The sequence below is a fragment of the Sphaerodactylus townsendi genome, linkage group LG04 (genome assembly GCF_021028975.2).
Source record: "Sphaerodactylus townsendi isolate TG3544 linkage group LG04, MPM_Stown_v2.3, whole genome shotgun sequence".
NCBI classification, from domain to species: Eukaryota; Metazoa; Chordata; class Lepidosauria; order Squamata; family Sphaerodactylidae; genus Sphaerodactylus; species Sphaerodactylus townsendi.
The window spans coordinates 152,425,202-152,448,827 of NC_059428.1; the positions used below are offsets into that span (position 1 = coordinate 152,425,202).

Below are 23,626 nucleotides of genomic sequence, written 5' to 3' on the forward strand. Positions count from 1 at the left end.
ACATGAGATGCATATTCATGACAAGCTGGGCCAATAACCCGTGCTCAAAGCCGCCTGCCGTGTCTGCGCTGTCGTGCCTCCCCGGATCCAGGCTTTGCAGAGCCCATATCAAAGCATTCTGTATGCAGCACGCTGCGTGTGGCACTTAATGCTCAAACAGGAGGGGGGTTTCTCTCCCTCTTTTCCCCACAGGCAAAGCCTGTTCAGAAACCCAATCCTTGGACCTCGAAGCCCTCTTCCTTGCAATTGGTTGAAACCCTGTGGTGCAGAGAGGAGGCATTCTTTACATGCTCAGAGGAGTTCCCTCCAGTTCTGTCACATCCAAGTGCAAAATCGGGTCAGCAAAATAAAGTCAGCCATCTTTGAGTTCTTTGAAAGATTCCCCCCCCACACACACACACACATATACAATCACAACTTTGGAAAGACTTTACCATTTCAATGCTATGACAGGAACAATTCCATTTAGTTAAAATTTCATCTTATCCCTCATGAGATGTCCATCTCCTCCTCCTCCCTTTTTTGGATTAAAAAAAAAATCATCCGCTACTATTTTTGTTGGCTTTTTTATTTTAAAAAAATGCTTTTCTTTTCAACAGTGACAGAAAATGAGGTAACATATGTTGGACACGAAAAAACCTCTTACAGAGGGGACCGGGGGGGGGGGGGGGGTCCGAAAGTGGACAGCCAACGTAACAATGATATTGAAAAAACGCCTCACACTCGCGCGCGCCCCCAAGCCCCGCCCCTGTAAGCCCACCCTTCTCCGCCCATTCCCCCCAAAACCAACTCAGTTACTGTTTTTTAAAAAAAAAGGTCTATGTGGTGTTCTTAATCCTTATCTACATTATTGCGCAAAAGATCAAGGACAGTTGGGACCTAAGGCATAAAGGAGAAATTGCGGCTAATATCTAAAACCTGTGCAATACCTAGTTTCTAAAAAAATTCTAGCCTTGGCTGCCACCCCGACCCCTCCCCCGCGAACACACACAAGATGGTAAGGCGATGCCAAGAGAGAAGGGGGAAGAGTCCGTTGCGTCCTCTCCAGAAGACTGAAGTGTGGGCCAGCAAGACGTACAGGTTGAAAAGCAGGGCATGGAAATGAGCAGCGGGTCTATCAAGTCACGCCGACAAAGGTCATGAAATGCGGTGCTCCTGAAGATGGAGAGCCTGCCTGAAGGGCAGTAAACAAGGCAGTTAGGTGGTGTTTCCTCACACTCCCCACCCTCCGCACCTGGTCGGAGTGCTGGAGGATGATGCAATGGTTCATTACACAGGCCTGTGTCAGGCTGTTCTGGATCTGGAACTTTCGGACAACTCGGGTCAATGGATTCAGCAAGGGTGCGCATGGGTTGGCATTGACCGTGTGGAAAAAAAACACACACCCTCACTTTTGACACACAAGCACGCACAATAATCTGGTAAAAACCGCCTGCTGAGTGGTTTCCTCCTCCTTGAGTTGGGAAGGGCAAGGGGAGGGGGTGGGTGGCAGGGGCCCATTTTGTGACTGGGTTTCTGTTTTGTTTCCTTTTTTTCATGTTGTAAACTGCTGTTGCTTCGGAAATAGCATTATAGCCCTTTGAGCAGAAACTATGGAGTCTGGAAGAGGAGGAGGGCCAAATTTCCCCCCACCCCCTCCCTGGCGGTGCCCGCAAGCTGTTTGTTGGAAGGGTGGAGGTATCTCTTAGGGGACGTCGAAGACTGAGTTGGCTTTCTCTGTCTCCAATTCTATCCTCTCCTGCCCCGGGTGGAGAAGAGAAGAAGCAGATGTGAGATGGGGCCCGACACAGCCAACGTTGCCTCACAGAGAACTGCCGCAGTGGCCAACGCTTTTTTTAGAGTTCTCTCTGGGGGCAACGGCCTCCGAGAGGCAACTGCCGCCGAGTCAAACCCCTCAGTAACGCAAGTCAGTGTGGATCAAGTCAATGGCAGAGGTCCGTATTGGTCTAAGCCCTTGATAAAAGAGGGCATCTCGTTGGTAGGAGACCCCTGTTTTGTGGGGGGAAGCCCCTTGCTCCAAATCTCCTAAACCCTGGCTTCGTTTCAAACTGACAGAGCATGCTATGCACCTTGCCTTGGGGGCAGGACACACGGCCATCGGGCCCACGGCCAGATTTGTTTTTTATCTGGGCTGACATTTCTTCCTCAGCAGTGCGCCCACAGTTAGTGTGTTATCAGCAAATCCCGCTGTGAGTGACAACTGTTCTCTCCAAGGCCCAAGGAGCGCGCGCTTCAGCCATATTGGATAGTTCATAGTTTAAAAATGGTTTTAAAAATACAGAACCAACCTCTCACATTCCCCCTCCCTTAAGAAACCCTGCCCCGGGGATTCCATAATCCCAAGTCTGCCCAGATAGAAGGGTTGTATGAAATGAGCCCTTGATGTCATACAGTTAAGGGTGTCTGTAAGATAGAGGGATACTACAGTGTGGTTCTCCCCTTTCCCCTCCTGGGCTGCTTATATGGAAGGCTATGCTTTTTCAGCACCCGTCTATGTCCAGGTGGGCAGCACAATCTCATCTGAGTCTCCCACTAAAGAACGGGAATGATCCTTTATTCCCACTGTCCCGCCCTTGTCCGCATCTTATTAGGGGGAGATGGTGGTCCCAGTCCAAATGGCTTCGCCTCGGCCTTCTCTGCAGTAGGCCCGAGTGCCTGGCCCTATTGGTAGGCTCTTGGGAGCAAAAGGAAATCTTTCTTTCCTGAGCGGGGTGATGGCAACATGGTAAAACAACCACATTTGACCTGACAACCACCACAGAAACACATACACACACACACACACACACGTGACATGGGAGACACTTGCTACATCAATTGCTTCCCTGGCAGAACTACAATATCCCCGTGTTCCTCAGATTTGTCCTGACTCGGTCCCTCAGTCACACTGGGGCAGCGCCAGTCAGAAGAGAAAAGACTGCTTACCACTACTGCCTCGGGAAAAGATACAGCCATGCGTCAGTTTCAGGCCTAGCACCACAGCCGAGCTAACGGGGCTCTCCGGACCCTCTGGGGTACCTCAGAAACCTCCTCAAAGTCTGGACAAGGAGCCCGGTAAAGGGGCAGGCGCCTGCTTGGGAGGCAGGCCTTCCAGAGTCAGCTTTGAGGCCTCTCCCAGCAAACCAAGGTCACAGGCCTCTCATCTGTGGGGCGTTCCCTTCAGTCATGCCATGATCTTTGTACACCCAAGAGCTCCTTGCTTGAGCCAGGAGATAAACAAGGTCATACTGAGCAAGTGGTTGCCCTCAGACTCGGACGACCGGAGTCTGTGTACTTGGAAAGCTGCAGCCTCTTTGCTCAGTACGTGCCCCCTGTTTATACCACCCGTCCCGTTGACCCTGCAAAGAAGCTCCCTGCCGAGTCAGTGGGGCCACTCTACCACACGACGGTCCCTTCCATCCCTCCCCCCCCCGCCACCCATCTTGTCGCTATCAATTATTATTACTCCTTGGCAATAGTCCCCACCCCACCCCTCCAAACAGAAGCTACCCCCGACTAGCAAAAAAAGAGAGAGAGCCCAACTCGCTGGCTTCAGAAATGGCGGAGTGAATCCCCCAAACGTCGACCGTTGTCGTGCTAAGCTGTGTTCTCACCAGCCGCCAATCACTCCGTCGGGTCCCTTAACTCATCCCCTCCGCGCTCAGTCTCCACAAGAGGAGTAGCCTTTTCCTACAGCGGCCTTATCCCGCCCACAGATCCGTTTTGCATCTTTTAGGATTATTGAGAAAAATGAGCGTTTTCTTTCACGTTTTGTTGTTTTTGCTTTGCAAGATATGGGTCCGGGTCTTTTTGCCCCCCCTCCCCACGAGCAATAGGTTTTTGCACGTATCCTGGTCCCAAAGCACGGGAGGGCATTACAGTGTTGACATCTCCGCTGCAGGCTGTGAGGCCCCCAAGGGGCCTGCCACCCTCTGGTCAGACGCAAATCTCGATGGCCGTGGCCAGCACCATTTGGCCTTTGCCTTTGTCCTGGCGCCCGTCAGTTCTGTTGCCTCCCCCTGGGGAAGGCAGGCCGGATTCTGAGCCAGACAGGCGGGAGATGCTGCCTTCAGTCAGGATGGTCCTCTTCAGTGGCGTGGGAGTGCAGGTGCTGGATGTCTCGTGGCGGTGTGGGCCGGCGGAGAGCTTGTCTCCAGTGTGCTTGCGGGAACGGTACGAAGGACGGCGGCGCACCTCTGACATCAGGTCGTACTTGATGAAGAAGAAGACCTCCTTCACAGGGCAACGTTTTTCAGGGTCGAGGGCCAGCAGGCGTTGGAACATGCGCAGCGCGTTGTCCGTGAAGCGGCGCCACTGAGAGGGCAGACCCGCTAGGCGCCCCTTTTGCCACCTCACAAACTCTTCGAAGAACGTGTCCGAAGCCGAGGCCGCTTCCCAAGGGAAGTTGCCCGTTAGCACACAGAAGATGAGCACCCCAAAAGCCCACACGTCGATGCTGGTGTCCACAGTAAAACCCTCAGCCCGGCCCGCCTGGCACACCTCGGGTGCCGTGTACGGGATGGTCCCGCTGATGCGCTTGACCCGGCACCCCACTTTACGGGTCATGCCAAAGTCTGCCAGTTTGACACGGCGGCAGTCGTGGTCAAATAGCAGCACGTTTTCTGGTTTGATATCCCTGTGAACCAAGTTTTTACTGTGCATGTAATCTAATGCCAAACCCAGCTGCTGCACGCATCGTTTCACCATGTCTTCGGGAAGCCCAACCTGCAGATACAGAGGGATAACATGAGCTTGAGATCAGCAAGCACAAGTTGCATCGGAGACTTTTTCTCTGAATGACCCTGCTTTCGCTAACCAGGTGGGCGACTATCAGAGGTAGGCAGGGCCTTTTCAGCAGTGGTTCCCAGACTCCCTCTGTTTTGGAGGCTGAACTCTATGGGATGATAACCCACTAAATTCCCTCCTGAAATGCCACCCTCCATCCAAAATTTCCAGGATGGCCTAAACAGTTGGAAGGAAGGAAGGAAGGAAGGAAGGAAGGAAGGAAGGAAGGAAGGAAGGAAGGAAGGAAGGAAGGAAGGACGGAAGGACGGAAGGACGGAAGGACGGAAGGACGGAAGGACGGAAGGACGGAAGGACCTGGTTACCTGTGGCGGAATGATATCGAAAAGGTCTCCACCAGGTGCATATTCCTGAGCGAAGACATAGCAGTCCTCCGTCTCAAAGACCACGTCAAAGACTTTGATGATGAAAGGGCTGGAGGAAAGTGTATTGGTGATACTGAACTCCCTCAGGAAATTCTTCAGCTTGGTCTTGTTCTTGTTGACAAACTTCAGGGCCATCTTGGTGCCTGTGGTTGGGGAGAGAAAGGAGATTGCGGAGGAAGTCACCTCAGGGACGGAGAAGGAGGGGAAGGGTCTAGAGAAGTCAGCCCTGAAGGAATGTTCTGGCAACCGGAACAGGGATTTTTTTTTTTTTGAAAGGGTGGAAACGTCTCTTCAGGCGCTCTTTTGATTTTGATGGCCAAACTGACCCTGTAGTGATCAGTTGACAAAGATATTGTTTGGAGAGGGGTTCTGCCAACAATTATGAGGACTAGTTAGAGCAGTGGTGGCGAACCTTTGGCACTCCAGATGTTATGGACTACAATTCCCATCAGCCCCTGGCAGGGGCTGATGGGAATTTTAGTCCATAACATCTGGAGTGCCAAAGGTTTGCCACCACGGGGTTAGAGCCTCCATGTCCAGAAGCGGTAATCCACTCAACATTAATTCCTGAGGGGCAACGCAGAAAAAGGCTCTGACCTCTCTGCCCTGGTTGTGTCTGTAGGGGAATCTGGTTGGCCAGCCTGACACAGAACACTAGAGCAGACAGACCACTGACCCTAACCATCAATGCTCTTATGTATGTTTTCTGGTGTTGGACAGAAACACCAATATGCTGGAAAACCTGACACAACCAGGCTCTGCTCCACCAGCCTTAGGTTTTGGCATGCTGAGGAGGTTTCTGGGCCACCTACAGAGGAGCAGGGATTCAACACCTTCTTCTTTGAAGCCACCAGGAAGGGGTGCCGCTGAGCTCACCTGTGCTCTTGTGGGAGACAAGATCCACCTTGCCGTAGGTCCCTTTTCCCAGCTCGCGGATGAGGTCATAGTGTTTGTTGATGTCCGTGCCAGACAGCGTGCGAATGGCGAGCGACTGCATGTCCTCCGTGATGAGGGGCACCCCGCAACAGGCCAGCTTGCGTGACGGCTCCTGTTCGATGGAGCCTGCACTCATTGTCATTCTGGAAAACACAGAAAGAGAGAGAGTGTCAGGGGGCCGCTACTGTGATAACCACCCGCCTCCGGGGTACCCCTGAGCAGAGCTAGAAGTAAAGTCGAACCACAAAGACAGTGTTTCAGATTTCAAAATGAAAGATCTGACATTTCACAGTTTGTAAGTTTCAGTTCTATGGCACCATGTCAAATGGCAGCAGCTTAGAGCTAGCCTGTTGAACTGGCTGTTCTTTTGGACACAGAAAACTCAGGATCATAAGCCTCACTTTCATGGTTGTCATTCTGGCTATACAATAAAAATGCTCGCATGCGCACCCTCAGTTTACCATGATTCCATGCAGACAAGGGAGATTGGGGTTTAAGAAGAAGAGTCTAGATTTATACCCCACCTTCCTGTCCTGTAAGGAGACTCAAGGTGGCCTACAAGCTCCTTTCCTGTCCTCTCCCCACAACAGACACCTTGGGAGGTCGGTGAGATTGAGAGAGTTCTGAAGAACTGTGACTAGCCCAAGGTCACCCAGCAGGAATGAAGGAGTACAGAAACACAAGTGGTTCACCAGGTAAGCCTCTGCCACTCAGTTGGAGGAGTGTGGTTTCAAACCCGGTTCTCCAGATTAGACTCCATCTGCTCTTAGCCACTACACCATGCTGGCTCTACACCAGGTCGATTCACTTTTGCAACTTGAAGCTGGGCTCCTGGTTTGTTATTAGAATTTTAACAGGTGGTGAAATGTGTTTTTAGAAGATATGTGTAGGTCAATTAAAAAAATTTCCCATGTGTTAGAAAATTCAAAGTTAAGTACAAATAACTTGATGGGGTTTTTTTTTCAGTGAAATCATACAATATGAGGCCTTTTAATCTTGCTAAAACTCCTTCCCCCCAAAATCCATGAATACTCACAATAAAATCTAAAACGACACTAACAACAACACACACACAACTTAGCAATAAGCTTCAGATATTTATGAAAAATCTTGCAGAGCAGAGAATGGTGAAGGGGTGGGGATACAGTCTTGCAGGTACAGAGCAACAAATGCAATTTCTGGTGGGCTAAGCCTAGCGGCGGACCCAAAAGGAACCATGGACTGAGCTGGTGCTCATTCCACGCTGCCTCCCTCTGGGTGGAGGTGGAACTGCAACCCTCAAGATGGCCTCACATCTCAGACTGTTTCCTGAAAAATTATAATGCATTCCATTTAAATGTGGGGATTTTTTTTATCGTGCAATACCATCCCATCCATCACTCAAGAGCATTTTGTCTCCCACTCGTCCTGTAACTTGCAGCATGCCAGGATCTACCTTTCTCACTTTTATCCTTACAACAACCTTGTGAGGTAGGCAAGGCAGAGAGAGAGGGCAATAGCGGTCCTAAGATCACCCAACGATCTTCTTGACAGGGTGGATTCAAACCCGAGTCTCCCAGATACTGCTTCACCGTGCTAACTACCGCCTTTCATTAAGTTGACCTTGCTTTATATTTGTTCGTCTAAGATCAGTTTTATTCTGGGATGCCAGCTCAGCCCAGACAGCGTTACAGTAACCTCTGGTAATATGGGTCAGTATTATCTCTGCGTAGTGGAGTGGGCGGAGTCGAGGCGATACGGAATTGCTGGGGCAACTTTGGGTGGGTGAAGCGAGCGTCGCTCTTCCTGGTCCCATAACCCATTCCAATAATTGCTTACCAGACGGGTGAGCCCTGTATTGTTTGCAAGCCTTGCCTCTTTCTACCTGCTCTGACTCAAGTTGCTGTGTTTATCCGCTTCTCATTGACTAAAAGATTATCTGCTCCTTCCTTCCCAGCTCCAAATCTGTGGCAGGTATTTATAGGTCCTCGCTCTGTCCTTCCCCTACCTGGGCTGCAGCTTCTTCCATCCTTGAAAGAACACACATTTCCCCAAATCTTGCTTTCTCTATTCCTGTTACACAGTCCTAAATTGTCCCCCGGCCCCGGCCCCCCAATATGCTGTCCTTGTGCTTTGGATCCTGAACAACCCCATTCCATAGCAGGAGTTTCAGGTGGCCACGCTTCAGCAGGAGCAGCAGTGGCGTAGTGGTTAAGAGCAGGTGTACTCTAATCTGGAGGAACTGGGTTTGAATTTCCGCTCTGCCGCCTGTGCTGTGGAGGCTTATCTGGGGAATTCAGATTAGCCTGTGCACTCCCACACACGCCAGCTGGGTGATCTTGGGCTAGTCACAGTTCTTCTGAGCTCTCTCTGCTCCACCTACCTCACAGGGTGTTTGTTGTGAGGGGGGAAGGGTTAGGAGTTTGTAAGCCCCTTTGAGTCTCCTATGGGAGAGAAAGGGGGGATATAAATCCAACTCTTCTTCTTCTTCTTCAATCCAAAGCAAAATCCCAGCCACACAGCAAGACCAACCAAACTGCGCAGGCTTCCAAGTACTCCAGAACTCTCACTCAAGACAGGTGTTTTTGAAAGGGGGAGGGAACGTTTCAGGCCCTGATCTTAAGGCCTCTTGTTTGTATGATGTCCCAGATGTGATAAAGTGGCATCAGGTTGTACCTTTGACTGCAAGTAGAGAGGAAATGTGATCGTCATTACATTGAAAATACCAGGGTGAGTCCCAGATGATGAATACTTGTGTTGATGCGCTCACTTGGAAAAGCAGCAATGACAGTCAAACTGAGTAATATTACCGGAGGGAAGTCCTGGCTGTGGCATTTATCTGGGTTATCTTTATGCAAACTAATTGGCACTCTTTTGGTTTAGCTTGTTGTAGAGAAAAGGGCCTGGATAGTCCAGACTAGCTTGATCTTATCAGATCTGGAAGCTGAGCAGGGTCAGCCCCGGCAAGTGCTTGGATAGATGGCCCCAAAGGAATACAAGGATCATAACGTGGAAGCGGCCAGTGGCAAACCACCTCCGAACATCTCTTGCATTTAAAACCCTGCAGGGTCACTATAAGTCAGCTGTGACTTGACGGCAGGATCAGAAGAAAGGAAGATGTAGCACAGCAGGCGGAGCACAGTCTTGCATGATGAGCAATACTGAGCTTGTGTGGGGGGTCAAGCAGTTATCTTTGCCATGGCAATCGGAAGTGTTACAGGTCTCTGTTTTCATCTATGAAATGATGCAGGAGAGGCTGTTTTGGCAGCCGGCTCCCATTTGCAGTAGCACGCAGTTCAGCCTCCGCCGGTTACGTCTCCCCCAGCCAATTTTTGCAGTGTCACTTTAATGCAGCGGTATTCCATCTTTCCTCTCGTTCTGTCTCTCTGGTGAGAGTTTGATGCAACAAGTTCAGGTGAGGAGACGGGGCCAGTCTAGCGAGCACAACGGTTCATGGGTAGATACGTGTGTGCACCTTCCCCTGGGATCAATGAGCCCAGTTGCTCAATTAAACACCTTTATGCAAGATGCCACTGTTGGCATCGGACATGTGGAGTAGAGATTTTGTAGAGTTTTCTGGGCACAAAAATGGGACATTAGTTCATTTGGGCTTCAAAGAGCAGCCCCGATCCTGCAAAATCCCACCGGTTCCAGAAGCCGAGCAAACCCGGGTGATGTCTCAACTCCTGTTTTAAAACTCAGAGGCTTGAGTTCAAATTTCTACTCACCCGTGATACTCACTGGCTGCGTTTGCCCCAGTACTTCTCTTTTAACCTCACCAATATGGCTATTGGGGAGATAGAATGAGGGAAGACCCCCCCATATACCATTCCAATTTTTTGGAAAAGCGTGGATACAAATCATTTTTGCCAATGAGCCATTTGATTAAGATTATTCAGTGTGTGGATTAAATGTGGATTATTCCCCAGACGTTTCAGAAGTTTGAAAGTGTATAATTTGCAACTATGCGCCTTCCATATCACTCAGCTGCATGGGAAATCATCAGTGGTGGGATTCAGCCAGTTCGCACCACTTCGGCAGAACCGGGTTGTTAAAATGGTGCTTGTAAACAAACACTTGTTAAATTATTTTAAATCCCACCACCAGAACCGGTTGTTGAATTATTGGAATCTCACCACTGGGAATAATCCATATTTGATTGGATTGCCTTCCCTGGGCTTGGTCTCAGCATTAGCCATGGAAACAGTCCCTGTTCCTTCCCGATCGAGCGTCTGGCTTGCTGTAGCTCTCCCGTGGCCCCCAGCTCAGGAAGGCTCAGCGCTGCCAATAAGTAATTGGCAGCTCATTAGCAGCTTCTTGAGAAGGCTGGAGGGCACAGCTGCCTCTCCCCTCCCCATACTAAACAGAAGAGCCCGCACATCCTTTTCTAAGTCCAGCCAGCCTGTTGGAGCCCTACTCCCCACGCCAGCGCCAGGGACATCTACCCCGTTATTAAATGGCGTGAAAGAAAATGGCTTTGCCACCGTTGCTTACATGGAAATAGATGCAATTAGCAGGAAGGAGGATGGGCAAATAGGAAAAGGCTTGTTTACGGGCACAGAGGCGCCAAGGTTGCTCAAGGGCACGTCGCTGCACTTCAAGACTCTGAAGACCAATTAACATGTGCAGGAAAAGGACCTGGCGTAAGACTTTCCATGTCATAACCAGGGCTGGGCTGGACCTCCAATTTAACTGGATGAGGTCCAAATGGGCCAGTGCCTCAGAGGGCTTCTGGTGGCTTGGAGAGGGCTCAGCCGAGCCCCAGCGGTGGTGGCAGTTTCGCAGGAGACCCAGTGCCTGTGGTCCCCGCTGCTAGTCCCTGCAACACCTCTAGGATCACTTGGCTCAGGTTGCTTCTGGACCATTTCCATTTCCCACCAAGGTCCAGTCCCGCCTTCCGTGGTTCTACCAAATGAAAAAAAGCCACGGCTATGATTGACGTGCATGTTGACGCTCCTCCCAATAGTGATAAAAAAGAGCAAGTCTGGGCATGAGCGGGTCAAAAGAGGTGTCCTCCGATCATTTACTTTTATTTCACTTTTTTGCAGTAACGATCAGGAGCAGAATCAAATCAACTGCTAATCAGGGGTCTGCAACCTGCGGCTCTCCAGATGTTAATGAACTACAATTCCCATCAGCCCCTGCCAATTGGCCATGCTGGCAGGGGCTGATGGGAATTGTAGTCCATGAATATCTGGAGAGCCGCAGGTTGCAGACCCTGATTGGAGGAGTTAAGGTCCCTATTAGCCAATGGTAACCTAATATGTAAAGTAGATGGCCAGGATTTTGGAAAAAACTTAAGGTAGGTTGGCCCTGCAAGTGACATCTTCTACCCCTACCTCACTAGGATCCACCCCTTTTGCATCAGACTCCTCCCCCTGATCCTCTTTTTAGATCCCAAGCTTTAGATCCCTTTTGTCTTCTGGAGTCCTGATCCTCAAGAGATCTGGAAACTGTAGAGGGCAAAGAGATTCTTTCTGTGAGCAGCTTATGAACTTGAAATCTTCACTACAAAAAATCACCCATCCCTGCTTTTTATGGGGCCGGGCCTCATTTTTTGCAAATCCGTGGTGGTGGAAAGTCCCATCAAGTCGCAGCCCACTTATGACGACCTCATAGGATTTTTCAAGGCAGGAGGAGAGCAGAGGTCTCATTCTTGCCTTCCTATGTGTGGCGACCCTGGACTTCCTTGGTGGTCTTCCATCCAAGTCCTAACCAGACCTGGCCATGAGCTTCCAAGACTGGGGAGATACGGCTAGCCACGTCCAGGCTTGAAAGTCTTTACTAGTTTAAATTGAATCAGATGGCAGCAAGATGCGTTTTGCACAATTTCGAGGGCACCAAGTTGACCAGGGAGTCATCCCCACGCCGCCGCCCTATCCCTCACACACAACTTCATCACGCAAGGCACAGACTTCCTTGGAATCTTCCCTAGAAAGCTTCCGTGACCCACTAGGCAAAATTCCCATCGATCCCGCAGATGGACAGGTGCACAAGCTGCCTTGTGCTGCTGGGTGAAATTCACCCAACCGTGCCTGGGACTCGGCAAAGCAGCTGCCCTGCTGTTCCAGCCAACTGTTTCAGGGGGTGCCCTGTGAAATCGCAGCTTCTTGCAGAAAGGAGCACCAGAGAGTACAGTTTTCTCCATGTTTGGATTTAGAAGAAGAATTTGGATTTATATTCCCCCCTTTCTTTCCTGTAAGGAGACTCAAAGGCACTGACAATCTCCTTTCCCTTCCACGCCCCCACAATAAACACCCTGTGAGGTAGGTGGGGCTGACAGAGCTCCGAAGAACTGTGACTAGCCCAAGGTCACCTCAGCTGGCGTGTGTTGGAGTGCACAAGCTAATCTGGTTCCCCAGATAAGCCTCCACAGCAAAAGTGGCAGAGCGGGGAATCAAACCCGATTCTCCAGATTAGAGTGCACCTGCTCTTAACCACTACGCCATGCTGGCTCTCAATGTTGTGCGTAGATGGGACTGAAGCCAAGTTCAAGACACACACAAGATTGAAAATGGGAACCTCTTGCTACTGTTGATTAAACCGGCCTTAGGGACAAGAGCGTTTCAGCTCTGAGGTCACAAGTTAGCCAGGACGGAGTAGCGATGAGCATGTCAGAATAGGATCTGGGGTACCCAGGTTCAAATCCCACACCTGCCAGGAAGCTTGCTGGAAGACCTTGGGCCAGTCACACCCTCACAGGGTTGTTGTGAGGATAACATGGAAGAGAGGGGAAGGATATAAACTCCTTCGGGTCTTCACCGGGGACTAAGGCAGAGATTTAAATGAAGTAAATGAATAAATGAAAATAGAACAAAATATTATCACCGTCAAAATAAATGAGCTGGAAAGGCATTGGGGGGTAATCTTCATTTAGAGGAAGGAGGTTTTTGCATTGCAGCTGCCTGTGAAATCATGTCTTCACAGCGCTCCTGGGGAGTTGGACTCTTTTGCTTTGGAAACCAGCTGGGCTGCCGTTCCCCGCAAGCGCCCATCACCTCGGGTGACTACAATTTGCACGTGTACAAATTGTGGCTTTCCTCTTCCAAATGCAGGCAGCGGCTAGGCAAGGACAGCTTCTCACACACACCCCCCCCAATCCCCCTGGAATAGTGGAAAGAAACACCGCAATGTATATCTTGTCTCTCCTGGTGTGCTGGTGCATAATTCCTACCCTCTGTCTCCTGAGACAGGAGACCCTCGCATTCTGGCTGCCAAGCGCCAGTCTCCCCCCCCCCAACCCCAACCCTCATAAACCATGGCAACTGCACACCTTTTGCCCAGTTGTTTCCAGGGTTACCGGTTATCCAGTCCCTGATGAAGGGACCCCAACGCAAGTCATCTTCTGAAAGGGGAAGGGAACTAACAAACTGTCCTCTTTCTCTCCCCTGCAAACCCACCCAGTCCCCTTACACGTGCGGAATTCTAACAGCCACGGGATTGCTGGCAGTCATTTCCACGCCACGGGACTTTTGCTGTACGGCGCTTCGTGCTCAGCTTCCCAAAATCCCCCAGTGTAGCACAGCAACTTTCTAAAAAACACCGGCTCTCCCTTGGCCACCCTCCAGGCCTCTGGATCCCAGACTCTATTTGATGATAAATTATCTTGCTTTGTTTGTAGCTCAGCTACTTCATTCTTGAGCCCCTCTCGAGTTCTCTCCTGGCTCAACACCGGCTGGTCTTTGTGATTTATTAGAGCTTATTTAATTGCTGCATTAAAAAAAAAAGTCCCTTGCTTGTTTTACAGGAAGCTGTGCTTTTATGACCTATAAAGCGTCACCTCCACGTGATCCCTATCCATGATTTTCCAGGATAAAAAGAGCCCAGGGGGACATATGGGGTCAAATGTCCCCGGGCTGCAGCCATTTAGTCAAGTGGGGGTGTGTGGAAAATTGCCCCCACCCCTCATCCTTCCCCCCAGGTCCATACACTGACTTAAAGACCTGGTGCAAAAAAAGTTGTTTGGTCGTGGTGGGGGCGGGCGGAAAACTCAGATTTTGCATGGAGTTACATTTTCCCTAGATACGCCTCTGAAAGAGCCTCTCTGCTCATTGTGCCAACTAGGGTTGCCAGCCTCCAGGGCGGGCCTGGATATCACCCAAAACTGCAACTGATTTCCAGACATCAGACATCAGTTTCCTTGAGGAAGCGGCAGGCCAGGGCGTGGACTCTGCCCGCATCACATTTCTGCAGGGCTCTCTCTCGTCCCCAGACTCCGCCCCCAAATCTCCAGGAACATCTCAAGCTGGATGACGAGACTCGGTTTGTCAACCATTCTCTGCTTGAACGGAGAACCGGGCGGCCACAGGATGCCAAAGTGCACTTGGAATCCCTCCTTTTTGGCTCTAGAGAAGGAGGAGCCCCAGAAAGAGACTGACAAATAGGAACGGGTTGCACAAAGGAGGAAGGCCCTTGAAGCCAAGCTAGTGAAGAAAAACACAGGGGTGGCTCAGGATGGGTAAGGCGCCACGCTTTTTGGAAAAGACGTATCCTTCAAATTCTGCACCAAAGATTAACAGCATTAGACTATTATGTGGGAGGCCTCGGTTCAAATCGGTACCCATTCCATGGAGGCTTGCTGGGTAAGTTTGGGCCAGTCACACTTGTAGCTTATCCTACCTCACAGGGCTGTTGTGAGGATAACATGGAGGGGAGGGAAATGCTGTCAGCCACTTAGGGAATGCGTGAGTGAGTGAACGAACGAATGAAAATTCTGTCCTCAGGCAATACAAATGTTGCACTGAGATGAGCTTCGGTTCTTCAGCCTGCCAAAACGACCGGCATATGCATACTATATCTTATTTCAAGCCACTGATTTCTGCATGTATTGATTGTGCAGAGGAGCAGGGTCTGGGCAGAGCACAAGAATCCCATCTACTCCCAATTTTTCTTACACTACCTTCGTCCACAAAAGGATTCACAAAGGCCAGGAAGCAGTGGCCCATCTCTGGAGACAAGGGGACAATCTAGACCACAGATGTCAAACTTGCGGCCCTCCAGATGTCCATGAACTACAATTCCCATCAGCCCTTGCCAGTATACCCAATGTTCATGTTGGGAGGGACTGATGGGAATTGTAGTTCATGGACATCTGGAGGGCCGCGAGTGACACCCCTGATCTAGACCATATTTCCCAACCTGCTCTCCAGAATGGTTTGTTACAATGAAGGCTGAGCAAGAGAACTTCCTGGTCAGTTGGACCCTGCATGGCAGACATCTCCCATTCTGCTGCCCTTGACAGTTCACTGCCTCACCTTTTCTTGTGCACAGGAAGCTGGTCTCGCAGAGTGGTTGGAGTGTCCGAATGGCATTCGGACAGCCCCGAGATCCAATCCCCGCTCAGCTCCCTGGCTGCCCTCTGGCAAGTCACATTCTCTCCGGCTGACCTAGCTGCCAGGACTGTTGTGAGAATAAGATGGAGAACTCTGTGCATTGCTGTGAGCTGGCTGGAGGAAGGGCTGGTTAACTTCAATACGGGATAGTAAAATGAGATGAATCCTGTCTGAGTTCCAGGCTCGGTCAGAAGCAACAATCTCTCTCTCCCTTTCTTTCTCTTTCCCGTTTCTCGAAATGCAGCAATGGCTCCTTATTCCCTTATCACCAGTCTTGTTCAGCTGCGGTTTCTGGCTCTCCGGCCACACCAGCTCTGCATCCCTGCTGCAAACAAAGCCCCATTAACTCTTCTCTCCCTCCCTCCCTCCCTCCCTCCCTCTCTGATGTTATTCCCTTTGTCTTTCTGCCTGGTGCTCAGGTGGCCAGTGTCTGACTGCCCACCCCTTTTCTCCTGGCTCCGTGCCTTCCAGCTTCTGTTAGGTTTCTTGCCTGGTTTCTCAAGCCCCCCTCCCCCAATCCATCAGCTCCTTCGCTCCTATCAATCCCAGCGGATCGCTTTCCCATCAGTCCTTGAGCTCAGGGCAGAATCTGTGCTTCTGTCCTTAGTAGCAGCCACCGCCTTCGTTGGCTTCTTTCCCAAGTCTTACTGGTGCAATGAAAACAGTCAAAAGGAATCAGAGTTCCAAGCCCCCCCTTTTGGCCAATGATTTCATTTCTCACCAGGTTGAAAGCGTCAAGTTCAATTTGCCTCATTTTTATCGATAGTTCTAAGTTCACGCAAAGCTCTGATGGGCATCACTTATACCCCCTCCCCACCCCCTGCTTACATGCAGAGGAGAACAAGGTGGGGAAATACCCACGTGGTAGAACAGACTGAGCTGGATCAGATTATTTTGGAACATTAAACGCTCTGTATGGAGAGAAAGTGAGCACAACAGACCACGAGCCAGGGTAAAAGCTTTCTCCCTGCAGTGCTACTTTTCTGCTTGCAAGGTCCATGATCCGCCTCAGGACCTCTTGAACAGAGATAACAAAGAGCCTAGACCAACATACATAATCCTGTCACCCAAGATTCAGAAGGAGAAGAGAAAGAAGAGTTGGTTTTTATACCCCACTTTCCTCTACAATAAGGAGTATTACAGCGGCTTGGTGTAGGAGCAGGTGTGGGGTAGTGATTAAGAGCAACGGCCTCTAATCTGGAGAACCGGGTTGGATTCCCCCCTCTTTCACACGAGCAGAGGAGTCTTTATTTCATAAACAGGATTTGTTTCCCCACGCCTTCACCTCAGGCCTGCTGGGCGACCTTGGGCTCTCTCAGAACTCTCTCCACCCCACCTGCCTCACAAGATCAGAACCCACCATTCTTAGCCACGCCGGCTGAGAAAGAAAAACCTTTCTCCCAAATTCTGTCTGGATCAAGGCCTAAGTTGTGCGCTAGGAAATCATGGGGCAACCGTGCGTGGGCGTGTAAAGTGCCACCACCTTGCAGCCCACTTACGGCAACCCCAGCAAGGTTTTTTTGAGGCGAGTGAGAAGTAGGGGCGGTGTGCCATGGGGCCGCCACGCAGACCACGAAAACCTTCCCTTGAAAGGGACTCACTCTTTCTTCTAGTCATCGACCTTCACCATGCTTGCAGGTGCTGTTGGACAGCTCCCTTGCAGTTCTGCACCTGCCTGCCAGGCCTCGATTCTTGACCGTCCGACATTTAACAATCCAGTGGCCCCATGGTCTCGGATGGAACCTCTCTTGCCAATACCACCCTCTGTTTCCATCTACACGGAGGAGCCCCTGTGGCCAGAAATTTAGCCACAGCCAAAGTAATAATCTTTAAGTAATAATCATCCATTCAGATGCAAATGGACTGATCTGGGACTGGCCCCAAGACTGGGAAGAGGATTCCAAGGGCAGTTAGTCCATCATGACTGGTAAGGAAGTCGCTTGAAACTGTTACAAATCCAGACACTGTGTAGGGTCCTCGACGCATCCAAACTGATCACCAGCGACAAAGTTCCATCTATCTTCTCTGCGTGGCATGTGTTTACCATTTCGGGGCGTTGTGACCGTTTTGGAGCACTATTTTCAAGTAGGATATGAGTTCAACAACTCCTAGTTGTTTTATTTGTTCAGATCTGCCGTGACTCGGTGGAACAGCGTCTGCATAGTAACTCAATTCCTGGCAACTCCAGTTAAAAGGACCTGGTGGCAGGGGCTGTGAAATACCTCTTCCTGAAGCCTCTGCCAATCTAAGGAGAAAAGACTGATCTTCATGGACCAATGGGCTGATTCCATAGAGGGCAGATTCATTCATGATTCATGTGTATCCAGTCACCCCAAGCCAATGAAAGAGACATGGCCAAAACACTTTGGACAAAATAATAGACACCCTTCAAGGGCCAAGTGTCCATAACCTTGGCCAGTTCCAGAAACACGTGAAAAGGAAGAGCAATCTAGGATGCTGGGTGGCACTGGTTCTTCTCTCACGCCTTCCTGTTCTCTTTTAAACAAAACCCCCAGTTTTCCTCCAGCTGGTTGGACAGAACTGTCATCTTGTCGGCTTTTACGGGTCACGTGCCTCTCTTGAGCCTTGTTGGGAAAAGGTGCATCAATCATTTTTTGAACTTTCTGACATGCCAACTCTCAAAAGGTATGGAGGGAGAGCCGGGAAGAGCCCCAGCTCAGCAGCAAGGTGCACACCTTGCATGCAGAAGGTCCCAGGTTCAATCGCCAGGCATTTCCAGTTGAAGGATTTCAGGTAGCCGGGCTGAGGAACATTGCTTCTCTGCATGATGTCCTGGAGAGAGGCTGCCTGTCCTGGGCTGAGCGGTCTGACTCACACTTCTAAAAATACTACATCCATCATTTTCTAGCGTGGTTCACATCACTAACCTGCAGAGCATGCTCCGATGTTCCTCTCCTCTGTGGCAAAATAAAATAAAATAAACGTGGCGACTGGCAAGGGATAATGCCTATCTTTAACACAGCAGCTGTTCCCCGGAAGACAGGCTTCCAACCAGATCATTCAAATTAATCAGTCACATTTCCAAGGAGTATCATTTGAGATAAAAATAGCCGCTTTCCCAATTTTACGTGCCGCGTCAACTACGTTTGTAAAATTGCCGTGTGTGTGTTTTTTCACTGGGCTAGCGCCAAATGTGGCTCCGTGTCCCTTCTCAGAAGTGCTCCCAATGAATAGGGGTGGGGCGGTTGCCTCCTTGTGTTCTTGAACAACAGCAACTGATATTCGAAGTGTTGCCACCTCTGAAGCTGCTGGTTCCATTTAGTTGGCACAGCTAATAGCCACTAGGGGACCTCTCCTTCATGACTGGTTGTTGGGCTTTCTGGGCTGAGTGGCCGTGGTCTGGTAGATCTTGTTCCCAACGCTAGGAACAAGATCCACCAGACTATGGCCACACAACCCGGAAAGCCCACAACAACCAGTTGAGTCCAGCCATGAAGGTCTTCGACAATACATTCTCCTTCATGAGTTTCCAAGGAAACCCAGGTGGATGTTGTAGGTGTCTTCTGGACATCTAGATGTTAGTTGGGATCCCCTAGATCAGTGGTTCCCAACCTGGGGTACGCATACCCCCAAGGGCATGCAATATTGTGTTTGCTAATTTGGGGGCATGCAAATATTGTGTTTGCTAATACGGGGGCACAATTTTAGGACAATGGGTTGCCCAGGGGTACGCAGGTGAAAAAAGTTGGGAACCACCATCCTGGATTAATCATGGATTGAGCCCCAGGCTTTGGGTACAAGCGTGCAGCTGATGATATCACTGGATATATTGCTGCTTTGGGAGTCTATCAAGAGGTTGTGCTCCCCTGTTTCTACCTGAGGTTGAGAAGCCAAGCTCTGCCTAGTGGAGGTGCACCAAGCACTGAGACATCTAGACCCAGAGGAATCACTGGGGGCGTCGACAGGTCTGCTCTCTTTTTGGGGGATCCACGGCAAACCTAGCTTGTCAATCGGAAGCTCCAATTAAAGGATCTCAAGTAGCTGTTTTGGGAAATAAGGGAGTGGCCCTGTCTCCGTGGTGGAGCATCTGCTTGTCAGGTGGAAGGTCCCAGTATCTCCACTCAGATGTGACAGTCCTCCACCTGAGACCATGGAATGCTCCTGCGAGTCCTGCTGGTCAATACTGACCTTGGTGGAACAAGGGTCTGAGTCAGTATAAGAGAGCTTTCGCAGCCTGAACAGGAGGAACCGGGTTTGATTCCCTGCTCTGCCACTTGAGTTGTGGAGGCTTATCTGGGGAATTCAGATTAGCCTGTGCACTCCAGCTGGATGACCTTGGGCTAGTCACAGTTCTTCTGAGCTCTCTCAGCCCCACCCACCTCACAGGGTGTTTGTTGTGAGGAGGGGGAGGGAAAGGAGTTTCCGTCCTCATTGAGTCTCCTACAGGAGAGAAAGGGGGGTATGAATCCAACTCTTCTTCTTCTTCTTCAACCAGAAGGCTGACACCTTCAGGCGAGTTGTGGAACTCCGCTTTCTGAGCCCTGAACAGCTGCACATCTGCTTTATTGTTTGTGATGTTCTTTGGCAGAACAACCGTGAATGCCCGTGCGAAGGAAACAAGGACACTGGGCTTCCTGCTGCTCTTTGCACATGTGCAGAACGATGAAGCGAGGTCACTCGGCGGTACTGAGGATTCACTCATGCTTGTAACCCTTGGCTCGTTCCTTGCTGTGACACAGCTCTTGGTGCAGGGTTTGAGTCCCCTGCCTCTGGTCCTCTCATTCTGTGGTCCACTACAATCATGCCCTTCAACAGTGAGGTCATCACCCCGTCTCCCTCTCTTCCTGTTCCTGTGATGTCACAGGCTTGTATCTTAGCAGGTCCCACGCCAACACCATGGGCTCAAAGGTGACTCCTTAGTCTGGAAAGGGTGGAGACGCTGCTGTAGATAATCCCAACAACCTATTATCAAGGGCAGGCCTCTTTGAGCATTCAAGTTCCACAAAGCAAGAGTGGAAGTGCAGATACACTTATTTTAAATCATTTGTTCTGGTTGCAGAATCTGGCATGTCTCAGTGCAGAATTCTTGTGACCTCTGTGTTCTGATCCATGGTTTTTTTTTAAGGTCAAGGAGTAATCATCGATCCGTGGTGCTTTGGGAAACACTCAGTCTCCTGAGCCCAGAGAGAGCTCGGAGACTCCTTCGAAATCCACCTCTTTCCTGCCACACAGCCTACAGAGGGGGGCAGCAGCCCAACGGAACAGGGCCGCGACCCACAGAAATCCACGACCAAAAGCAAACAACCGCGCCCCTGCTACTGTAAAAGGTAGCACTGCCCATCCACTAACGTGACCAGCCTCGTAGCAGGCCTTGGGAAAAGACTGGTCCCTGAGTCAAAACAGACAAAGGAGATAATGTATAGATAACAGATACAAGTGCCGGCATTTCTAGGAAGGCACCTGACTCCCCCCATGGCACTGGAAAGCATTTGGATTATTTGCCACCAGCTAGAGAGAAACGGACAAAAGAGAACTTGAATTTAAGATCACGGCTGCTCTTTAAAAGAAGAAGAAGAGTCAAGAATGAATCTGTCCATTGTCTGAGCCACTCGTCTACCCAGGAAAGGAGACGGCACAACAGCCACCACGCGGTCAGCAAATCGGATCTAGGCTGTGACAGCAGGCGAGAAACAAACACCCGAACAACCCCAGCGCCCAACTTGGGTCCAATCCAACCCCACCTGGGGTGGGTCGGGCATACCTCTTTGTTTCTTAACAGCTAGCAGAATAAAACAAGCTAGGCCCCTCTCCTCCTCTTCCTCCTCTTCCTCCTCTTCCTCATACTTGGCAAATGGATCACTCCAGAAAAACATGGGGCATCTCCCCCACCCCACCCCCCAAAAAACTTTCTGCCTGCAGGGAAACTCTTCCCCCTTCGATCTGCCTAGCGAAGAGCCCCTGGGACGTTATGGAGGATTCTGGCACAATTTTTCCTGGCCCCGAGCAGAAAACAAACCCCCTCAGTCTATACCAGAGAATCCACTGTGGTTGTCAATTGGCGAGGGGAGAATTAGGGGGTCTTGCAGGTTGAAACCCATTGCAATAAAGCATTAAACAGACATACACAAGACTCCTGCCTGGGGGGGGGGGAGAGTGAAAGAATGGGGGGAAGAAATTGACAACACAGATCTAGAACTTCCCATCGCCCCCCCCCCCCCCCCATCTTAGAGATTCTGGTAGACGTTGAGAGAAAGATCTGGCCGCAGCAGAAGGAGCAGATAGCTAAGTCCTCATCCTAGAAAGCTGGCCAAAGCAGGTGGTCTCGGAAGGCTGACCATAAAGGGGGGGGGAATCTAAAGCCTGAGATGGTCCCTCCCTGCCAGACCCCTCCCTCACTGTCCATTTCCTTGCTGTCTGTTTCTGCCCCCAAGTGGGAAGGAAGGGGGTTCACACCAGGCAGCCCAGGTTTAATGGGGCTTTTGCAGATCTTGGATTTGGGGGGAGGGACTGGAGGGATGTCAGCCTGCTATAAAACGGTTTCAGTGGGGTGGGGGGGGAGGAAAGGGGGACCAGCGACATACCTGCATGGGGGGGGGGTCCTTGGGAGTTCCAAGTGTTCTATTTGCATTGGGGGGGGGGGCTAACAGGCGTTTCTTAGAGCATCCTCAATAATAACCCCACCCCAGAGCTATTGCAATGGTAGCAAGGGCTGCAGGTGGAGGATGGAGCGTGTGGCGGAAGGGGGGGGGGTCCTTGTTCTAGTCGCGACAAACCCCTAATCCTCCACACACACATAATACCCGACCCCCCACCCCCGGTCTTCCTAGGACACGGTCTCCTCTGCCCCTTTCTGCTGTCGGGAGACGGGAATTGCATAGCAATCCCCATTGCACCCCCCCCCCCTCGCCCGCCAGCCCTTCCTCACCTGCATCCCTTCTTCCACGACCCCTCCTTTCCCCCCAAGGATCTGGGGGGAGGGATCCGACTCGATCCCGACTCCCCCCTCCCTCTGCCACCCTCTCCCCATTCCGATCGCAGCGGCGCACCTGCTTCTTAGGGGGGTCTCGCCGTCATGTCCCTGGCCGCGGAAGGGAGGGAGGGTCGCCGCTTCCCCCCGCCCGGGCTAGACGGCCGCGGCGCTGCAGCAACCCCGCCGGCGCAGCCTCGCCTCCTCCTCGCAGCCTCGGGAAGACGCGGGCATCGCCGCCGGTGCAAAAGCCCGGGGGGGGGGGGGCGCCCAGGGCGGACCTCCCCCTGCCCAGCGAGCCGCTGCCGGCCTGGCCGGAGAGCTCCGCAGCCCCGCCTGCCGCTGCTGCTGCTGCTGCTGCCTTTGTTCTGCGGGCGGGCGGGCGTGTGAAGGCTGCCTGCCCGCCTGGAGAGACGCGAGGAGACTGGCCTCCCTGCGCTCCCTCCCTCCCTCCCTCCCTTGGCTTCCCCCAGCCTGCCGGGTCCTAAAGAGGACCGGTTTATTTCACCCCCCGCATCGATTTGGTTTCCTTTCTAGGTCAAGCCAGAAGCTGCTGCCCTTTTGAGCGGCTGCCAAAAAGGTGCCGGGATCCGGGTTAATCTGGGGGCTTTTCGAGGACAAGCGTTCTCCTCCCCCCCCCGCCGGCAGTCTTCGAGCAAACCCGGCCTGGGAGGCTGATCCTGTGTTGAACAGGGGGTTGGGCTAGAGGACCTCTAGGACCCCTTCCAATTCTACGATTCTGTCTGTCTATCAATCTGTCTATACTCACTAGTTACAGCCAAGTCAAATATTTCTGTATATGCAAAGTATGCATATATAAATCATCTATCTAAACACACTAGTTACAGCTAGGTCATCTATCTATCTATCTATCTATCTATCTATCTATCTATCTATCTATCTATCTATCTATCTATCTATCTATCTATCTATCTATCTATCTATCTATCTATCTATCTAATCCACAGGTTTCAAACTCACAGCCCTCCAGATGTTATGGACTACAATTCCCACCATCCCCTGCCAGCATGATGCTGGCAGGGGATGATGGGAACTGTAGTCCATGACATCTGGAGGGCCATGAGTCTAATCTCTGTCTTTATCTCTCCCAGCTTCTAGTGGCTGGCATGCTGGAAGGCCGGGCACTTGTGAACTCTTTTGATACAGGATAGGGAAGGGAGGTTTTTTCTGCAGAGAGAATGCCAGGTCTTACCTGCAGTCAAAAGGTGGGGGCAGAAAAATGAAAGGGAGGGGCAGAGGGCTGGGCCAAAATATTGCTGCTTATGAAAATGAGAGCCAGAGAG

At 51.1% G+C, this 23,626-nt stretch overlaps 1 protein-coding gene across 1 annotated transcript; it reads right to left on the bottom strand.

Annotated features, from left to right (window-relative positions):
• Window positions 1–550: 550 nt before the first annotated feature.
• On the bottom strand, window positions 551–22,729 carry SBK1 (SH3 domain binding kinase 1). The gene is made up of 4 exons (XM_048494709.1): window positions 22,402–22,729; window positions 6,024–6,226; window positions 5,088–5,290; window positions 551–4,704 (listed from the first exon to the last, which is right to left on the bottom strand). Exons 2-4 carry the CDS (start codon window positions 6,223–6,225, stop codon window positions 3,916–3,918), a joined length of 1,194 nt encoding a protein of 397 aa, XP_048350666.1. The 5' UTR covers window position 6,226; window positions 22,402–22,729; the 3' UTR covers window positions 551–3,915.
• Window positions 22,730–23,626: the final 897 nt, after the last annotated feature.

Bases quoted from the DNA above. Each gene is read 5' to 3' on its own strand.
- SBK1 (XM_048494709.1), bottom strand. From the start codon at position 6,225: ATGACAATGAGTGCAGGCTCCATCGAACAGGAGCCGTCACGCAAGCTG. The intron at 5,291-6,023 runs GTGAGCTCAGCG...CCCCAACCACAG, and splicing joins TGTCTCCCACAAGAGCACAG to GCACCAAGATGGCCCTGAAG. The intron at 4,705-5,087 runs GTAACCAGGTCC...CTGTATCTGCAG, and splicing joins TCGATATCATTCCGCCACAG to GTTGGGCTTCCCGAAGACAT.